Here is a 17,256-nt window from a genome sequence, read left to right as displayed (position 1 = left end):
AAAAAAAAAAAAAAAAAAAAAAAAAAGAAGAATAGATAGAGACCTGAGAATTGAGTCTGGGGCTTCCAGCATTTCCAGATCAGTGAAACGAGAAAGCAGTGAAGGAAAGACAGGAGGCTGCAACTGACAACATATGGGCTCTGAACAGAGGAGCTGGCCCAAATGAGAGATCTTTCAATGTAGGTGTGAATAATTTTCAGCCTTGCTTCCTCCTTGAAGCTTGGCATTGGGGAGTGTGTGTATGTGTACAGGGGACAGGATAATACTTTATAGATGACTAGCACATCAGAGGTTGCATCATCTCCTATTTGATCCTATTTGACCTAGGCAAAGAAAGTACAGTTGCTATCATCCTGTTTTATAGATGAGGAAACTGAGGCATAAAGGTTCATTTACTTGCCTAAGTTATATATCAGTAACAGGTAAATCCTAGGCTGGAAGGGGTCTTCTGTCTCTAAGTTCCATGGGCTAACTGAATCGTGCTGCATGCTCCTGAATTCTGACTACTTCTCTGGGGACAAACTGTTACAAAGTTACATGCAGATAACTTGAAATGGGTTTTAAGCTTTTATTTCCACAGCAGCAAAGAAACTACTGACCCGATTACCTTCTAGAAGGGCCTGGACCTATGATCCCAAACGCCAAGAATGCCAGCTCAAAATGAACGACTTTCCCACTGAGAAGCAGTGAAATGGAACTGGGGCGCTTTCTACAGGGATTTTCACACTTGGTGGGGACAGGGATCAATTCACTTTGGTTCCAGAGCTGTTGGAGTTAAGAGGTAACTTCAGAGAGAGAGCAGCTTCTGGCCTGGGCTCTGCTACTCATTCCACCAAATAACCGGTTTCATCTTACTCCGTCTGAGTGTCTTGCTGAAAGCATTAGATTCTCTCCAAACTTGTTTTCTTGCCCTGGAGAAGCTGCTCCTGAGATCGGAGGCTTCGTGGCTCAAGCTTGGCCCTGCCCTGGGCAGAGATAAACAGGCCCTGAATACATTTCCCAGATTGCAACACTGGTGAGTCAGCCAGGGTCGGACAGCTGTTCCTCACAGGCACCCCCTGGCTGTACCTGATAAGGAAGACTGTCGCTCATTCCAGCGCAGGGTGGCTGTGTGTGCACCACATATAAACAGACACTCCCAGCCGCAGTGTTGTCTTAGAGGAAACGACAGACATTCTGAATGGCAGAAAACATTGGTGAGCTTAGCAAACTCATCTCTGCTCAAGGAGGGCTCCAGTTTCATAAGCCAAAACAAGTAAAACCAGGGCTATCATTTGGCTCTGCTTTAGGACTGCTTTTTGAACCTACCTGGTCAAGGGTGGGCTCAGCTCTGGAAAGGAAAAGGAAGGATTCAAGTGGAGGGATGAGGAGGAGGTCAGAAGAGGGGAGGTGGGTTTATGAAGGAACAAATGGCAAAATGCCCAGAGAGAAATGGTGTCTTATAAAAACGTGAACTTATAAAAACGTGAAACTGCAAAGAGAGGGAATCAGTGCCATGGCCTCTTCAAAAACAGGAAAATAGGCCAGCACAGTGGCTCACGCCAATAATCCCAACATTTTGGGAGGCAGAGGTGGGAGGATCACTTGCTTAAGCCCAGGAATTTAAGAGCAGTCTGGGCAACACAGTGAGACTCTGTCTCTACAAAAAATTAAAAATAAAAAAAGCAGCCAGGTGTGGTGGCATAGCATGTGTAGTACCAGCTATGTGTAGAGGCTGGAACAGGAGGATCACTTGAGTCTGGGAGGTTGAGGCTGCAGCGAGCTATGATTGCACTACTGCATTCCAGCCTGGGCAACAGAGCGAGACCTTGTCTCAAAAAAAAAAAAAAAAAAAAAAAAAAAAAAAGAAGAAGAGAGAGGCCGGGTGCGGTGGCCCATGCCTGTAATCCCAGCACTTTGGGAGGCTGAGGCAGGCGGATCACCTGATGTCAGGAGTTGGAGAGCAGCCTGGCCAACATGGTGAAACCCTGTCTCTACTAAAAATACAAAAATTAGCCAGGTGTGGTGGTGGCGCACCTGTAATCTCAGCTACTTGGGAGGCTGAGGCTGGAGAATCGCTTGAATCCAGGAGGCGGAGATTGCAGTGAGCCAAGATCATGCCATTGCACTCCAGCCTGGGCAACAACAACGAACCTTCATCTCAAAAAAAGAAAAAAGAAAAATACATCCCCCCCAAAATGAACAGACAGATCTTGAGACCAAAAAAAACAAGAGTGGCTACTCCTTAAATAATTTACATGAGTAAAAAATGGGGCAAATGGAGGATTGATATTAATAATTAATGGTAATACCACCATTGCATTATACCTTGTAATCAACACTTCACATTACCTTTATGAAAGCCATTTATAGTTTACAAGGGGTTTTTACATTCATCTTTTCCATTTACTGCATCAACACATTTGAGTGGGTAAGATATTGTGAGCTACATTTTACAGATGAGAAAACTGAGGCTCAAGGAGGATACATGAAATTAACTGAGATTTAAAAGCTGGGAAGGGGCAGGTTTGTCTTAAGTAACCCAGACCTAGATACTTACTAAAGACACAATAACTTGGCTGGGCATGGTGGCTTATGCCTGTAATCCCAGCACTTTGGGAGGCTGAGGCAGGAGGATTATTTGGGGTGAGAAGTTCGAGATCAGCCTGGTCAACATGGTGAAACCCCATTTCTACTAAAAATACAAAAATTAGCTGGGTGTGGTGGTGTGTGCCTATAGTCCCAGCTACTAGGGAAGCTGAGGCAGGAGAATCGCTTGAACCCAGGAGGTGAAGGTTGCAGTGAGCCGAGATCGTGCCACTGCACTCCAGCCTGAGTGACAGAGTGAGACTCTGTCTCAAAAATAAACAAATAAATAAAACAAAGACACAATTTTTTTTTTTTTTTTTTTTAGACAGAATCTTGCTCTGTCATCCAGGGTGGAGTGCTGATCTGCAACCTGCACCTCCCAGGTTCAAGCAATTCTCCCCCCTCAGCCTCCAGAGTAGCTGGATTATAGGAGTGCATCACCATGCCCAGCTAATTTTTGTATTTTTAGTAGAGAAAGGGTTTCACCATGTTGGCCATGCTGGTCTCAAACTCCTGACCTCAGCTGATATACCTACCTCGGCCTCCCAAAGTGCTGAGATTACAGGCATGAGCCACCATGTCCGGCCAAAAATAACCCTTCTTTTTTTTTTTTTTTTTGAGACAGAGTCTTGCTCTGTCATCCAGGCTAGAGTGCAGTGGGGCGATTTCAGCTCACTGCAAGCTCCGCCTCCCGGGTTCACGCCATTCTCCTGCCTCAGCCTCCCGAGTAGCTGGGACTACAGGTGCTCACCACCAAGCCCAGCTAATTTTTGTTTTGTATTTTTAGTAGAGATGAGGTTTCACCATGTTAGGCAGGATGGTCTCGATCTCCTGACCTCATGATCTGCCTGCCTTGGCCTTCCAAAGTGCTGGGATTACAGGCGTGAGCCACCGTGCCTGGCCTAAAAAAAAAAACCCATCTTTAGGATGATTCCTTTATTAAAAATTTTTTTTTTTTGTAGAGGTAGGGATCTTGCTATGTTGCCCAGGCTGGTCTCGAACTCCTGGCTTACAAGAGATCCTCCCATCTTGGCCTCCCAAAGCGCTGGGATTACAGGCATGATGAGCACGATGCCTAGCCAGATTCTTTTTCAGTGACTGCTCAGAGGGCTAAATCTCCATTGTATTTTTAAGTAGAGCAGCCCACCTTCTCCAGTATCATCTGCAACTAATTTCTCTAAACACCTCTTTGATTATTTTTTGCCTAGTAAGCATTGTTGAAGAGTAAAGCACCAGGGAAAATTTCTAGGCTCTACTCCATGTCCTTGTTTCCGAAGTGTCCCTTCCTTAACCTGTTCTGTCATAACCTAACCTGTTTCTGGACTACACACTCTGGGTTCCAGAAACAACATCTTTGGGTCCTCTAAGCTTACTACTGTTGCTCTCAGGTTGGGGGAAACTGTAGGGGGCACTCAGACCTTCCCTTATTTGCATAGCACATTATGGGAGCAGTTAACTCACCTGGAGTAGTCAAACATGTATTTCGAAAGTGGTGATGCCTGCTGGAATCTTAAAGGCAGTGGTTCTCAAACTTTGGCCTGATCAGAATCATCTGGAGAGCTTGTTAATCACTTGAATGTCCAAGCCCCACCCCAGACCTTCTGAGTCAGAATTCCCAGGGGTGGGGCCTGGACATTTGTGAGCTTAACAAGCTCCCCAGGTGACTCTGATGAACACCAAAGCTTGAGAACCAGTGTTAGCATTGTCTTAATCAGGTGAAAGACAGTGGGGAGTCATTTTAGGAGAGAAGGTAGCAGCAACAGAAGTGCAGAGAGCCCAAGAGGAGATACAGTCAGGAAGATAAATCTCTGCTCTGTCTTTATCTCCCTTGAACAAAGTGGTCAAATAAAGGAGGTTATAGGAAATCTCTTCATTCAGGCCGGGTGTGGTGGCTCACGCCTGTAATCCTAGCACTTTGGGATGCCAACGAGGGTGGCTTACCTGAGGTCAGGAGTTTGAGACCAGCCCGGCCAACATGGTGAAACCCCGTCTCTACTTAAAATACAAAAATTGGCTGGGTGTGGTGGCGGACGCCTGTAATCCCAGCTACTCGGGAGGCTGAGACAGGAGAATTGCTTGAACCTGGGAGGTGGAGGTTGCAGAGAGTTGAGACCATGCCATTGCACTCTAGCCTGGGGGACAAGAGCGAGACTTCATCTGAAAAAAGAAAAAGAAATCTCTTCGTTCAGACGTGTCCTCCTTCTCTGTGTGGTTTTCTATGTGCAATGTATTTATTTATTTATTTTGAGACGGAGTCTCACTCTGTCACCCAGGCTGGAGTGCAATGTTGTGGTCTTGGCTCACTGCCGCCTCCGCCCCCCCCCACCCCCCGAGTTTAAATGATTCTTCCGCCTCAGCCTCCTGAGTAGCTGAGACTGCAGGCGCGTGCCACCACAGCTGGCTAATTTTTGTATTTTTAGTGGAGACGGTGTTTCACTATGCTGGCCAGGCTGGTCTCAAACTCCTGACCTCGTGATCCGCCCCGCCTCGGCCTCCCAAAGGGCTGGGATTACAAGTGTAAGCCACTGCACCCAGCCATGCAATTTATTTTTATTTTTTTTTAAGGCTAGTCAAGTGAAGCAGTGGGCGTGTAGAAGGAACAAAGAAATCTGTAACTGGTTGTGATCAATTAGTTTTAAACACCACTGCACCCGGACCAGCAGCAATGTACAATTTGAAAGAACAATGCACTCCTTTCAGAAACAGCTAAAATAGCCCATCTTTCTCAGAACATAAAGAGGTTATCAAGGGCTGGGGGGAAGGGGTTATCGCTTAATGTTTGGGATGGTGAACACGTTCTGGAAATGGGTAGTACGATGGTTGCATGACATTGTGAATGTATTTAATCCTATTGAATTATACCTTTAAATATGGTTAAAATGTTAAATTTTATGTTATGTATGTTTTACAATTTAAAAAAGCCTAGGTTTTTTGAGACATGAAATGATAGCTGCAAAAGATGTTCAATCTTAGCACATTGCTGCTGCCCCAGGTGTGTGTGCATAGGAGATTATGTAAGGGAGGCTCAACTCACAACACATGATCTGACAAAGTACAAGTGTATATTCATGGGAACGAGGGAAAAGATAAAACTTTTGAAATTGTAGTGAAAATCTGACATAAATATAGGCGATGCCTGGAACACTCTTCACTGACCCTTTTGCCTGGTTGACTCCTGGGTTCCATAACACTTCTTTTGGAGGACCTTATGGGGCAGCATCTTTCAAACTTCACTGTGCGTAAGAATCACCTGGGGACCTTGTTAAAACTGCAAATTCTCATTCAGTAGATCTGAAGTGAAGCTCTAGCGACATTTCTAACAAGTTCCCAGGCGATGCTGACACTATAGACAACAGACTATACTGGGGGGTTGTGTAAATTTAGTCTTCCGTTTCCTTTTTTTTTTTTTTTTTTTGGAGACAGAGTCTCACTCTGTCGCCCAGGCTGGAGTGCAGTGGCACGATCTCGGCTCACTGTAACCTCTGCTTCCTGGGTTCAAGAGATTCTCCTGCCTCAGCCTCTCTAGTAGTTGGGACTACAGGTGCCCGCCACCACGCCCGGCTAATTTTTATATTTTTAGTAGAAATGGGGTTTCACCATTTTGGCCAGGCTGGTCTTGAACTCCCGATCTCAGGTGATCCTCCTGCCTCGGCAACCCAAAGTGCTGGGATTACAGGCATGAGTCACTGCGCCCGGCTAAATTTAGTCTTTCTTAGTTCACCATTATATCCTCACGTCCAGCAAGGTGATTAGCACATAGGAGGTGCTTAAGAAATATTTATTGAATGAATGAAGTATTTAAGGTTGGTGTAGGAGGTTCACACACTTTACGAAGTTGCCTCATGCTCTGTAGAATAAGGATATTAGTACTAAATTATTTCTGATCTTACCACCTTGCTGTGTAAACTCTAATCTTTGAAATAGTGGCCGTAGACACGTGGATTGTGATGAACCCTGTTGTGCAAGCCTGAGGAAGCCTTGCTGTGGTCTACAACCCTTGGAAACAAATTCTCTCCAGCCAAGGAGGGAGCGGAGTGCAAGTAACCTGCTGGTGTGGGAATTTCCAGATTTTGGTGCCTGAGTAATTGCTACCTTGGCCTCCTCCAAATCAAAGAAATTAACAGCTTGTTAAACAGAGTGTGTGTGGAGGTTCATTACCCTAAAATCCACGCATTTAATAATATTGCCATTATTTACTATTATCGTTTAGGATGATGATAACGACATTGGCAGTTGAGCGATGAAGTAGGTGGGGAAGTTGGGGGAGGGGACAGAGGGTGTGAGACAGCCGGAGAAAGAGGAACTACAACTCCCAGAATCCACCGGGAAAGCCCACGGCGCAGCGGCGCCCCACCCCTCTCGGCGTCCAGGCCCGGCCCCTCCGGTGACGTCACCTCTGTGACGTCACGGCGCCCAGAGCGAGGCTGGGGTAGGGAGGCCGATTGAGCAGGAGTCGTCCGCTTGTAGTGGAGGCTGCTAGGAGCCGGTCAGAGGGTGAGTGGGGAACAGGCGAGCGAGCCAGAGCAGGCAGGAGGGAGCGTCGCGCGGCGCAGAGGAACGCCGGGGCCGGGCCGCGGCGGAACCACAGCCAGAGAGGGGCTGCCCGAGCCGGGCGCCGCGGGGTCCCCACCCCCACCCGGCCGGACAGTGCCCGGTGTTCCCCCGTGCGGGGGGCGGCGGCGGCGGCTGACGGGACCGCCGGGACCGCGGGGGTGTTGCCACCTCCACCGAGGAGCCGGCGCGGCCGCGGGCTCCTCAGAGCCGGGGCCCGGGGCCCGTGACAGACGGGCCGAGGAAGGGAGAGAGGCGGCGGCGGGGAGTCGGCGGCGACACCATGTCATCTCCCAGTCCGGGCAAGAGGCGGATGGACACGGACGTGGTCAAGCTGTATCCTTCGTGGAGGGGAATTCGGGATGTGTGTGGGGGACGGTGTGGGGATGCCCAGGGCACCCCCGAAACCACTGCAAAGGCCCTGGGGCACTCCAGGCCACTGTCCGAGACTCCCCTCCTCCCCCAGTGCCTACGGCGGCTCCTTGGCACCTCCCAGGGGCCGAGAGCCTTTTCAGCTCGCCTTTTTCCCGCAGCACCCCGAAATACGCGTTGCTACTCGCTCTTCCTGTATCCCCACAGCCCGTGACTTTCCTCCGCGACGTTTGGACTCCCAGACGGCCTTCTTTCTTTTTGCAGGACCAGTCGCCTCACTCTCTACCACCGAGCCCATCTTCAGGGTTTCTCTCTTCTGTTTGCTCGCTCTGGATTTAGGGACTCAAGGCAGAAATTCCCGACAGGGAAGCCTTTCTGCCTTTCTTGAGATGCCCCCCATTTCCTCCAACCACAATGCTGCCTGAACTGGGGTCATTCAAGCGACCTCTTTTATCCCTAATTCCTTTCTATATTAGGAAGACAGTCGCCTGCTCATGGCCCCCTCTTCTAAGAAAGAGCTCTGTGTGTTTTCAATCAGTCCCTCCTGTTAAGCGTTCTGGTCCCCGGGAGAACCCTACTGTTTTCCTTTCCACTGACAAAGCCTGTCCCACCCATAGTTGTATGTGATGAAGACCCCTAGGCCCTCCAGCAAGCCACCCTCCATGTTGTGGGTATGACAGCCGGGGAAAGAGGAGCTCCTGGACAAAATAGTCCCTGGACTGGCCACTTGGGCAAAACTTCCTCTGTGAGGGTCAGGTTCTTGGGGGAATACTTGCCCTGATGTCGCCAAGTGACACCCTTTATTTTCTGCCCCCTCCCCCCAACTTTATGCACTCTGGAGGCTGCAGTGGGAAAGCCGTAACTGATAAGAGCCCTTCAGGCAGTGGTTTTGGTTGAAGTCCAGACTGATTATTTAAGGACCAGCTAGAGAAATTCGCGAAGGTTCCTGTGACAAATCAAGAATTTGTTTTTTGAAGGGTAATTTAGAGGGTGGGGGGAGCCCAGAGTTCTGAACAGCTAGTCCTTGGGGAGGGGGGAAAGTGGGGGCTTAGGGGGTGGTAGTGTGGAACACAGTTTAAAAGTCCTGTCTCGTGTTTCTCTCCCTTCTCCCCATCCCCCCAACGTTTCCCCCTGTTGCAGGGTTTTGTTTATATAACTCAAGTTGTTTGGCTAAATTCTTCAGGTGAATTCCTTTTTTCTTCCTTTTATTTGTTGCTGTTTTTCATTGTTTTACCTCTTTGTAGAGGTCAGTGATTATTGTCAAAAAATTCAGTTAGGGAATTTGCTGAAGTTTTAAAAAAGTAGTTTTTGCATATGGTTTGGCAATGGGGGGATGGGAGGGAAGTTGTCTGGGCAAGATATTTTTTAAAAATAATCTTTTCAGAAATAAGGTGTTTTTCTCCTTGCTCAGGGAAAACTTGGCTAGAAATTAGGAGCAGTAGATAGACTTCTAAGTTTGTGGTTTGGAGTTTAGAATTTTTTGGGGGTGGGAGATTAGAGCGGAGCAACTAATAAAGTGTAGTGTACCTAATATATATTCAGGCACAAGTGAAATCAACTCTTTATGAGCTGTTTGTGGCTGTGATTGTTTTGTAAATGTGTGGATGATACCAGTAATGTTGGCTTTTCATAAGGCTGCAGGAAAACTTGTAACTGACTGTGTGTACATTTTAGACAAAGCAGTTTCAGGTTTTATTTTTGTTTAGAAACTAGGAAATGACATGGTGGCAGAATCTGATTTATTTTTATCTTGAATTGAGAGTGTCACACCTAATGCGAATTTCTACCTAATGTTTCATTGGGATGGAGTGGGGAGATAGAATTCCAGCTGTTTGTGATCGTTGTCAGAGTCTCAAATTATGTACATAGACATATTTTTAAAAGATTGAGGATAAAGAGGGGGGCCTAACTTGACCTGATGCCTTTTCCATACAGTGCCTTTTGTTCATTTAGTAGTTGTGGCATCTAGAATGATTACCGCATTTAGGAGTCGGGGTGTGGGGGGTGGAGAGGGAGAGGAAAACAGACAAAGAACAGCAGGGTGTCTTTTTTTTTCTCCCCCTAAGTGGCTTATTTCATAGCTTATTTTTAGTAGAAGATGAAGAAAGGCAAAGATGCATTGGCCTTCTGTTCTTTCCCCACCTTCCTTCCTTTCTGACAAAAGAAAGCAGAGGCGCTTTAAAATTGTAGATCTGAGATAGGAGGATAACAGTTTCAAGATTTAAAAGCCAGAGGTTATCTTTGTTTCATGTTTATTTTCTGGTATAAGGGAGTTTGGAAGTTAAAATGTTTCGGATTTCCTTTTGTGTGTGTTGTGTAGGTGAGAGATTTTGTGTCCTCCTTTCTCTGTTGAATTCACAGATCAGTAGGCCCAAATGGCGCCAACAATTTTTGAGTAAGGTATATTTAGCAGAAAATTTAAGGAAAAATTCCCCAACCCTCTCTACTAAAATGAGTACAATTGTGTGAAAAGGCTGGGGGTTGAGAAAGATGGTGGAGAGGAAGTAGGAAGAAAAGGTCTGAAGGAATGCACTTCTTGCCCCCCAGTGCCCCTTGATGATTTCTTTGGTGTGGGGAGTGATAGCTGGTTTCCTTGCAGTCTCCTGTTTCAGCCCATTTTTGGATGTCTCCTAGCGTAATTATACCACCACAATTTACAGCCTGGCAGGGAACCTATATAGTAGGAAAGTAGCAGTGTGGGGGTAGGGAGAGAAGAGGATGTGTAACTAATTGGCCGCTGCCTTCCACCACCTCGCTTGGTTCTTTTGGAGACACAGTCTCTGGTTGTTTGGAGTCAGTGATATTTCTTTTGTGACGGGTTGGTAGGAGGAGAGCTGACTCCCAAGTTATGCAGGGAGTGAGTGTTTTGCACCAATGCACTTAATAATCTGCTGGGTGATTATGTTCTGAAACTCTGACTCATTCATTGTTTCTCTTCTGATCCTTTGCTCAGGGTTGTGCAAACCTCCCCAGGAGCCTAGAAACTGATTTACAGGACTTTTGGATCCTTTAGGAATGTGTCCCAATGAAAAAACCTTGCAGTTAGTCCAGATCCTATGGAATGGTCTCGAATAGTGCAGCCATTTGTTTGCAAAGTCAGGTAGATTGGTGATTTGTGCTGCCCAGAGCCTGGCAACCTTTGAGGTTTCCACCTCCAACCAGCTGATTATTTAGATTGTCTGAGAGCTGGGGCTCTGGTGACCTTAAAGCGTGATTTGCCCTAAAGGAATATCGGTTTAAGTTCTCCCTGGTGGAGGAACAAACAGCTCAGATTACACGGGTTTCCTTGTTGGTGGGGGTTACTCGTCTCACCCTGTTGCACAGCCCTGGTGATCCTTTCATCTGTGAACCAGTGGCCCCTGCTGAACGCTAGAGCTGCTTGTTTTGGAAAAGCGTATGCAGGCAAAAGGCCGCAGGCACCGCTCCTCAGCACTCATTGGCTGCCCTGTTACTACCCGGAAAAGGAGGAGGGGAGGAGCTACCAAACAGCTGATGGAGTGTGTGACAAGAGAGTGTGTTTATATACAAAAGAGGTGGGGGCTGGGGAGGCCCTCTGAGTGGTGTTACAGGAACAAGTGTGTTTTCGAGGGGTAAAAAGAGGAGAGGAAAACCTGACCTGTTAGAGTACAAGAAACGTTTAGAAAAATTAAGGCTAAATCAGAAAAGTAGATCAGATAATAATGGGGACCGGCATATACCATATGTACAATTTTGTAACACCCCCAAGAGTTTTCAATGATTATTCCTTTCAGAGGGAGTGCAGTAATAAAGTAGGAAACACCCCTTTATTTATTTTTAATTTTGTAGAGACCGAGGTCTGACTAGGTTGCCAGGCTGGCCTCCCAACTCCTGGCCTCAAATCTTCCTCCTGCCTTGGCCTCCCAGAGTGCTGGAATTACAGGTGTGAGCCCAGTGCACCTGGCCCAGGGCATGCCACTTTAAATGCACTTAACTGACTCATTTACAGGGATTCCAAAGTATGGCAGAAATGTCAGCTTCCCTTAAAGCATCAAGAGTGATAGAAAGGGACAGTGTCTTACACTAAATCCATTAGCAGCCTGAGTTAATTTTACAGAATTGCTGGTGTCTGCTTTAGGGTGTCAGAGGCTTTCTGTAACAAATTCAAAACCTCAGATGTTGCCGAGTGTGATGGCTCACACCTGTAATCCCAGCATTTTGGGAGGCTGAGGCAGGAGGATCACCTAAGTGTAGGAGTTTGAGGGTCCAGTGAGCTAAGATCATGCCACTGCACTCATGCCTGGGCAACAGAGCAAGACTCTCAATTGAAAAAAAAGCTGGCATGGTGGCTCATGCCTGTAATCCCAGCACTTTGGGAGGCCAAGGCAGGTAGATCAGCTAAGGTCAGGAGTTCAAGACAAGCCTGGACAACACAGCGAAACCCTGTATGTACTTGTACCAACAATATAAAAAATCAGCCAGGTGTGATGATGCGGGCTTGTAGTCCCAGCTACTTGGGAGGCTGAGTCACGAGACTCACTTGAACCCAGGAGGCGGAGGTTGTGGTGAGCCAAAATTGCACCACTGTACTCCAGCCTGGACGACAAAACAAGACTCTTATCTCAAAAAAAAAAAAAAATCCTCATATGTTTGGGTACCTACTTTGTGCCAGCGTGGTGCTGGGAGTTTAGTAGTGAAAAATTCAGCATGGGTGGTCATGGTCCTTATGCAATTAGTTAAAACTTTTTTTAGTTAGAAAGGACAGGCTGTGGTTAGGTCATTGGTGTGTGTAGTGCCTTTCTGAGTTAACTTGCATTTACTCTTAGAGTGGACTTTTCAAGGAATAGAAAGATTAAAAAGTGAATTTTGTGTGCTAGGATGTATATGGGGATCTGTACACCTGTTTAAAAAAATTACAAAACTAAAATATTAAAATATGTAGCCATTTGTCTTTGACTTAACTTTGGCATTTTGCTGTTAATCAGTAGTTATTCTATCCCTAAGTTAGTAGTCTTTGTTACTCTTTAATTTGTGTTCAGAGTGTAGACAATTCCGTAATCTTTTAACTAGTTCCAGCGTCAATTGGGAACCTGTGGTTTGCCTCTTTATTTCCTGTGGCCTCTGTTTTAGTGAGATGATGAGATGTAAGTTGGCACAGCTTTATGGTCTTCAAGCTAAAAGTTAAAGATTTGGCAACTCTCAGTGTTCTGAATTTGTCTTCCCTGCCTAGATTTTGGTGACAAATATAACATACTGGTACTTATTTTGGTTAGGCAGGAACCTACATGAGTAAGCATTCACAGCTTCAGAACCTGATTCCTGCAGTGCAGTTCTAGTAAATTACACGCAAGCATAAAAATTCAGCTTTTTGGGAAAAAAAAATATTCTGCAGATGTGACCCATAAAAGTCCCTCCTGTATTTGTGTATGTGTGTTAGAACAACCTAGATTTGTTGGTTTTTTTAGTGTTGCGATTTTCTTAGCCCTTTGACCTGCATTTTATAGATATATTTAAAATTTGGTATTCTTTTCAGCCTTAACAGATTTGATGGTTCCAAGAATCATTGGATTTTTAGGCATGTAATCCAGACCTTTACATTACGTTATAATGTTTGCAATGTAACAACTTTTTACCTGTGGACCTACAGAGAGTACCTGTTAGTAAAATACTTAAAAGAACTTAGTTGGATTTCAAAAATAAGAAGATAATTGAGGAAAACATAGGGTTACAAGAAGGAAAACTAGTCACCTGTAATCCTACCCTTTAAACAGTAGTTCTCAAACTTTAATAATCACCTGGAGAGTTTGTTAAAACAGGTTACTGCATCCCATTCCTGGAGTTTTCTAAGAAGTTCCCAGATGATGCTCCTGGTCCAGGACCACTGTTTAAGAACTATTAGCCTTAAATGTTAACCTTATGACTTTTTTCCTATGTCTTTTATTCTCCCCGGGATATATTGTTTTCAACCTGTTGATCATACTGTATGCGTCTGCCCTGTTTTTGCTTAATATTTTTGCAATTGTTTTTTCCAGTTAAAAATAATGACTAGGGGCCGAATGTGGTGGCTTATGCCTGTAATCCCAGCACTTTGAGAGGCCGAGGCAGGCAGATCACAAGGTCAGGAGATTGAGACCATTCTGGCTAAAATAGTGAAACCCTATCTCTATTAAAAACAAAAACAAATTAGCCCAGCATGGTATGGTAGGCGCCTGTAGTCCCAGATACTTGGGAGGCTGAGGCAGGAGAATGGAGTGAACGCGGGAGGCGGAGCTTGCAGTGAGCCTAGATCACGCCACTGCACTCCAGCCTAGGCCACAGAGCGAGACTCGGTCTCAAAAAAAAAAAAAATAATGACTAGGCTGGGTGCGGTAGCTCATGCCTGTACTTCCAGCACTTTGGGAGGCCCAGGCGGGCAGATCACCTGAGGTCGGGAATTTGAGACTAGCCTGACTAACATGGAGAAACCCCGTCTCTACTAAAAAATACAAAATTAGTCAGGCGTGGTGGCACATGCCTCTAATCCCAACTACTCGGGAGGTTGAGGCAGGAGAATCAATTCGTTTGAACCTGGAAGGCGGAGGCTGCGGTGAGGTGAGATCATGCCATTGCACTCCAGCCTGGGCAACAAGAGCAAAACTCCATCTCAAAAAAAAAAAAGAATAGCTCATGTAATATGCCATCCCATGACTGTGCCATCGATATAATTCTTTGCCATTTTTCTCTGATGAATAAGATTGAAATTAACATCTTCGTACATAGGCTTTTCTTTGGGTTATTTCTATTTTCACGAAATGGAATTCTAGATCAAAGAAGGTAAACATTTGAATTAAAATATTTAATTAAAAATCTCAGAGCCCTACACTCAGCGGGCTCTTGTTTTGTTTTGTTTTGTTGTGTTTTAGTTGGTATCGTTTTGGCACTGAAATAGCCTGGCATAGTGATTAAAGATGAATTCTAATTTCCTCTTTGTTTAAACTTTGATGTTTTTTCTGATAATGGTGATCCTCAATTTAGGCATACTTTTGTATTCTCAGAGTGCATACTGCAAGTTGATAGGTTAAATATATTTGTGAGCAGATACATCTGACTAACAGGAGCTGTAGAATTAGTTTTGGCATCTTGGATTCTTTTTCCTCTTGTTAATTGAGGTATAATTAACATACAGTTAACTGTACATATTTAAAGTGATATGTTTGATAAGTTTTAATGTTATGTATCACCCATGAAGCTTATCCTTATCAAGATAGGAGACATATTTATCTTCCCCCAAAGTTTCTTGTACCCCTTTGTAATGTTTCTCTCCCTCCCCTCCAACCATTGATCTCATTTCTGTCACTGTAGGTTATTTTACATTTTCTAGAATTGTATATATAAGTGGAATCATTTAGTATGTACTCTTTTTGTGTGAGTTCTTTCACTTATTCTGAGATTCACCCATGTTATTTAGTTCATTTTTTTTTTAATTGCTGAGTAGTATTCTATTGTATGGATATACCACAATTTGTTTATGCATTCACCTCTTATGCTCGGTGGCATTTTGGTTATTTCCAGTTTTGGGCTATTGCAAGTAAAGTTGCTATGAACCTTGTGTGGACATGAGCTTTTTTTTCTCTTGGCTAAGCTAGATAGATCATGTGGTAGGGTTTGCATGTGTGTGCGTGCGCGTGTGCGTGTGTGTTTTGAGATAGGATTTCACTCTATTGCCCAGGATTTCATGGTGTGATCTCAGCTCACTGCAGCCTTGGCCACTTGCCTGGCTAGTTTATTTTTTTTGTAGAGAGGAGGTCTTACTGTTGGCCAGGCTGGTCTCAAATTCCTGGGCTTAAGTGATCCTCTGGCCTCAGCCTCCCAAAGTGCTGGGATTACAGATGTAAGTTGCTGTGCCCAGCCGTGTTTAACAGGTAGTTTGAGTTGAATGTTTACTGATGATGATCCATACTTCAACCCCAATAAAATTGTGACAACTGTTGTTTCACTTGAGTGTTTTTTGGGTTTTTTTTTTTGTGATGGAGTCTTGTTTTGTCGCCCAGACTGGAGTGCAGTGGCGCGATCTCAGCTCACTGCAAGCTCCGCCTCCTGGGTTGACGCCATTCTCTTGCCTCGGCCTCACGAGTAGCTGGGACTACAGGCACCTGCCACCAAGCCCGGCTAATTTTTTGTATTTTTTTAGTAGCTACGGAGTTTCACCGTGTTAGCCAGGATGGTCTCCATCTTCTGACCTTGTGATCCACCCGCCTCGGCCTCCCAAACTTCTGGGATTACAGGCGTGAGCCACAGCGCCTGGCCTCACTTGTGTATTTTTAAGGAATCATGTTAAATTACATGCTCTTAAAGCACTGATTTTTTTAAAATTATTAACCTTATTTTATAGTATATGAATTTTGTTAATTTTTTAATCAGTAAAACGGATTTTATCTTTCCACAGTGATTGTGATACCTTTCGCTTGAATAATGATTTAAACACTTTATCTTCCTTTTTTTATTTTTAAAGACAGAGTCAGTCTCGCTTTATTGCCTAGACTAGAGTGCAGTGGCACGATCTTGGCTCTCTGCAACCTCTGCCTCCTGAGTTCCAGCAATTCTCCTGCCTCAGCCTCCTGAGTAGCTGGGATTACAGGGGCCTGCCACCACACCTGGCTAATTTTTATATTTTTCATTAGAGACAGGGTTTTGCCATGTTGGCCAGGTTGGTCTTGAACTCTTGACCTTAGGTAATCCGCCCGCCTCTGCCTCCCAAAGTGCTGAGATTACAGGTGTGAACCACGACACCTGGCCAATCTGGGTTTTGTTTTTTTTTTTATGGAGTCTGGCTCTGTTGCCCAGGCTAGAGTAGAGTGCAGTGGTGCGATTTCAACTCACTGCAACTTCTGCCTCCCGACGCCTGGCCTAAAGCATTGATTTCTAGCTGAATTTGGTCACAGCTGCTCTTCTCTCACCACCCCATTTGAAATTAGTGAATTAAATTTTTATTGTGAAATATTTTTGTTAGCCTGAGCAACATGGCAAAAGCCTATTTCTACCAAAAAAGATAAAAAATTAACCAGGTATGGTGGTATGCACCTGTAATCCCAGCTACTCTGGGGGCTGAGGCACAAGGATCACTTGAGCCCAGGAGGCAGAGGTTGTGGTGAGTTGAGATCATGCCACTACACTGCAGCCTGGGTGACAGGACAAGGCCCTGTCTCAAAAAAAAAATGTTTTGTGGCCCTTTGTAATTACACTTTAGGAATCTGACCCATCGTGGTGGCTCAGGCCTGTAATCCTTGCACCTTGGGAGGCTGAGGTGGGCAGATCACCTGTCAAGAGTTCAAGACCAACCTGGCCAATATGGCAAAACCCCATCTCTACTAAAAATACAAAAACTAGGTGAGTATGGTGGTGCACGCCTGTAATCCCAGATACTCGGGAGGCTGAGGCAGGACAATTGCTTGAACCTGGGAGGCGGAGGTTGCAGTGACCCGAGATTGTGCAACTGCACACCAGCCCGGGGGACAGAGCAAGACTCCATCTCAAAAAAACAAAAACCATATTACACTTTAGGATCATAGTCACAAACAACTATTTTATTTTTATATTTGCCTGTAGGACTCTAGCACACTTTTTGTTGATGATATTCTTCTCTTTGTAAAGTATTGATAAGATTTTTTAAAAACATTTCTTTAGCATTTCTAGTGAAGTTTACAGCAGTTGATAAATATTTCTGGAGCACTCTGTTAAAGTCTGAATAGTATCTTCAATTTTCACATGGAATAAACTTACGTGAAATGAACTAATAGCAGCAACTCAGTGACAGAAGGGGAAACAGAT

General features: G+C 45.1%; 1 protein-coding gene and 1 long non-coding RNA gene across 4 annotated transcripts in view; both read left to right on the top strand.

Annotated features, from left to right (window-relative positions):
- Window positions 1-19: 19 nt before the first annotated feature.
- On the top strand, window positions 20-6,624 carry LOC111539832. The gene is made up of 3 exons (XR_002730808.2): window positions 20-179; window positions 566-781; window positions 6,493-6,624. It is a non-coding gene; the product is annotated as an uncharacterized LOC111539832 (long non-coding RNA).
- Window positions 6,625-6,967: 343 nt separating this feature from the next.
- Window positions 6,968-17,256, top strand: part of UBE2H (ubiquitin conjugating enzyme E2 H) — a 120,008-nt gene continuing 109,719 nt past the window's right edge. The window contains exon 1 of one of the 3 annotated variants that reach the window (XM_023207871.3): window positions 6,968-7,455. In XM_023207871.3, coding sequence (XP_023063639.1) covers window positions 7,403-7,455 — 53 coding nt within the window. In that variant the 5' untranslated portion in view covers window positions 6,968-7,402. The remainder of the gene's footprint in view (window positions 7,456-17,256) is intronic. The other 2 variants (XM_023207869.2, XM_023207872.2) reach the window with 2 other exon arrangements.

This window comes from Piliocolobus tephrosceles, chromosome 8 (genome assembly GCF_002776525.5).
Source record: "Piliocolobus tephrosceles isolate RC106 chromosome 8, ASM277652v3, whole genome shotgun sequence".
In the NCBI taxonomy this organism is placed as follows: domain Eukaryota; kingdom Metazoa; phylum Chordata; class Mammalia; order Primates; family Cercopithecidae; genus Piliocolobus; species Piliocolobus tephrosceles.
The sequence above is the reverse complement of the archived record's forward strand: the minus strand, read 5'-3'. Positions and strand labels throughout refer to the sequence as shown.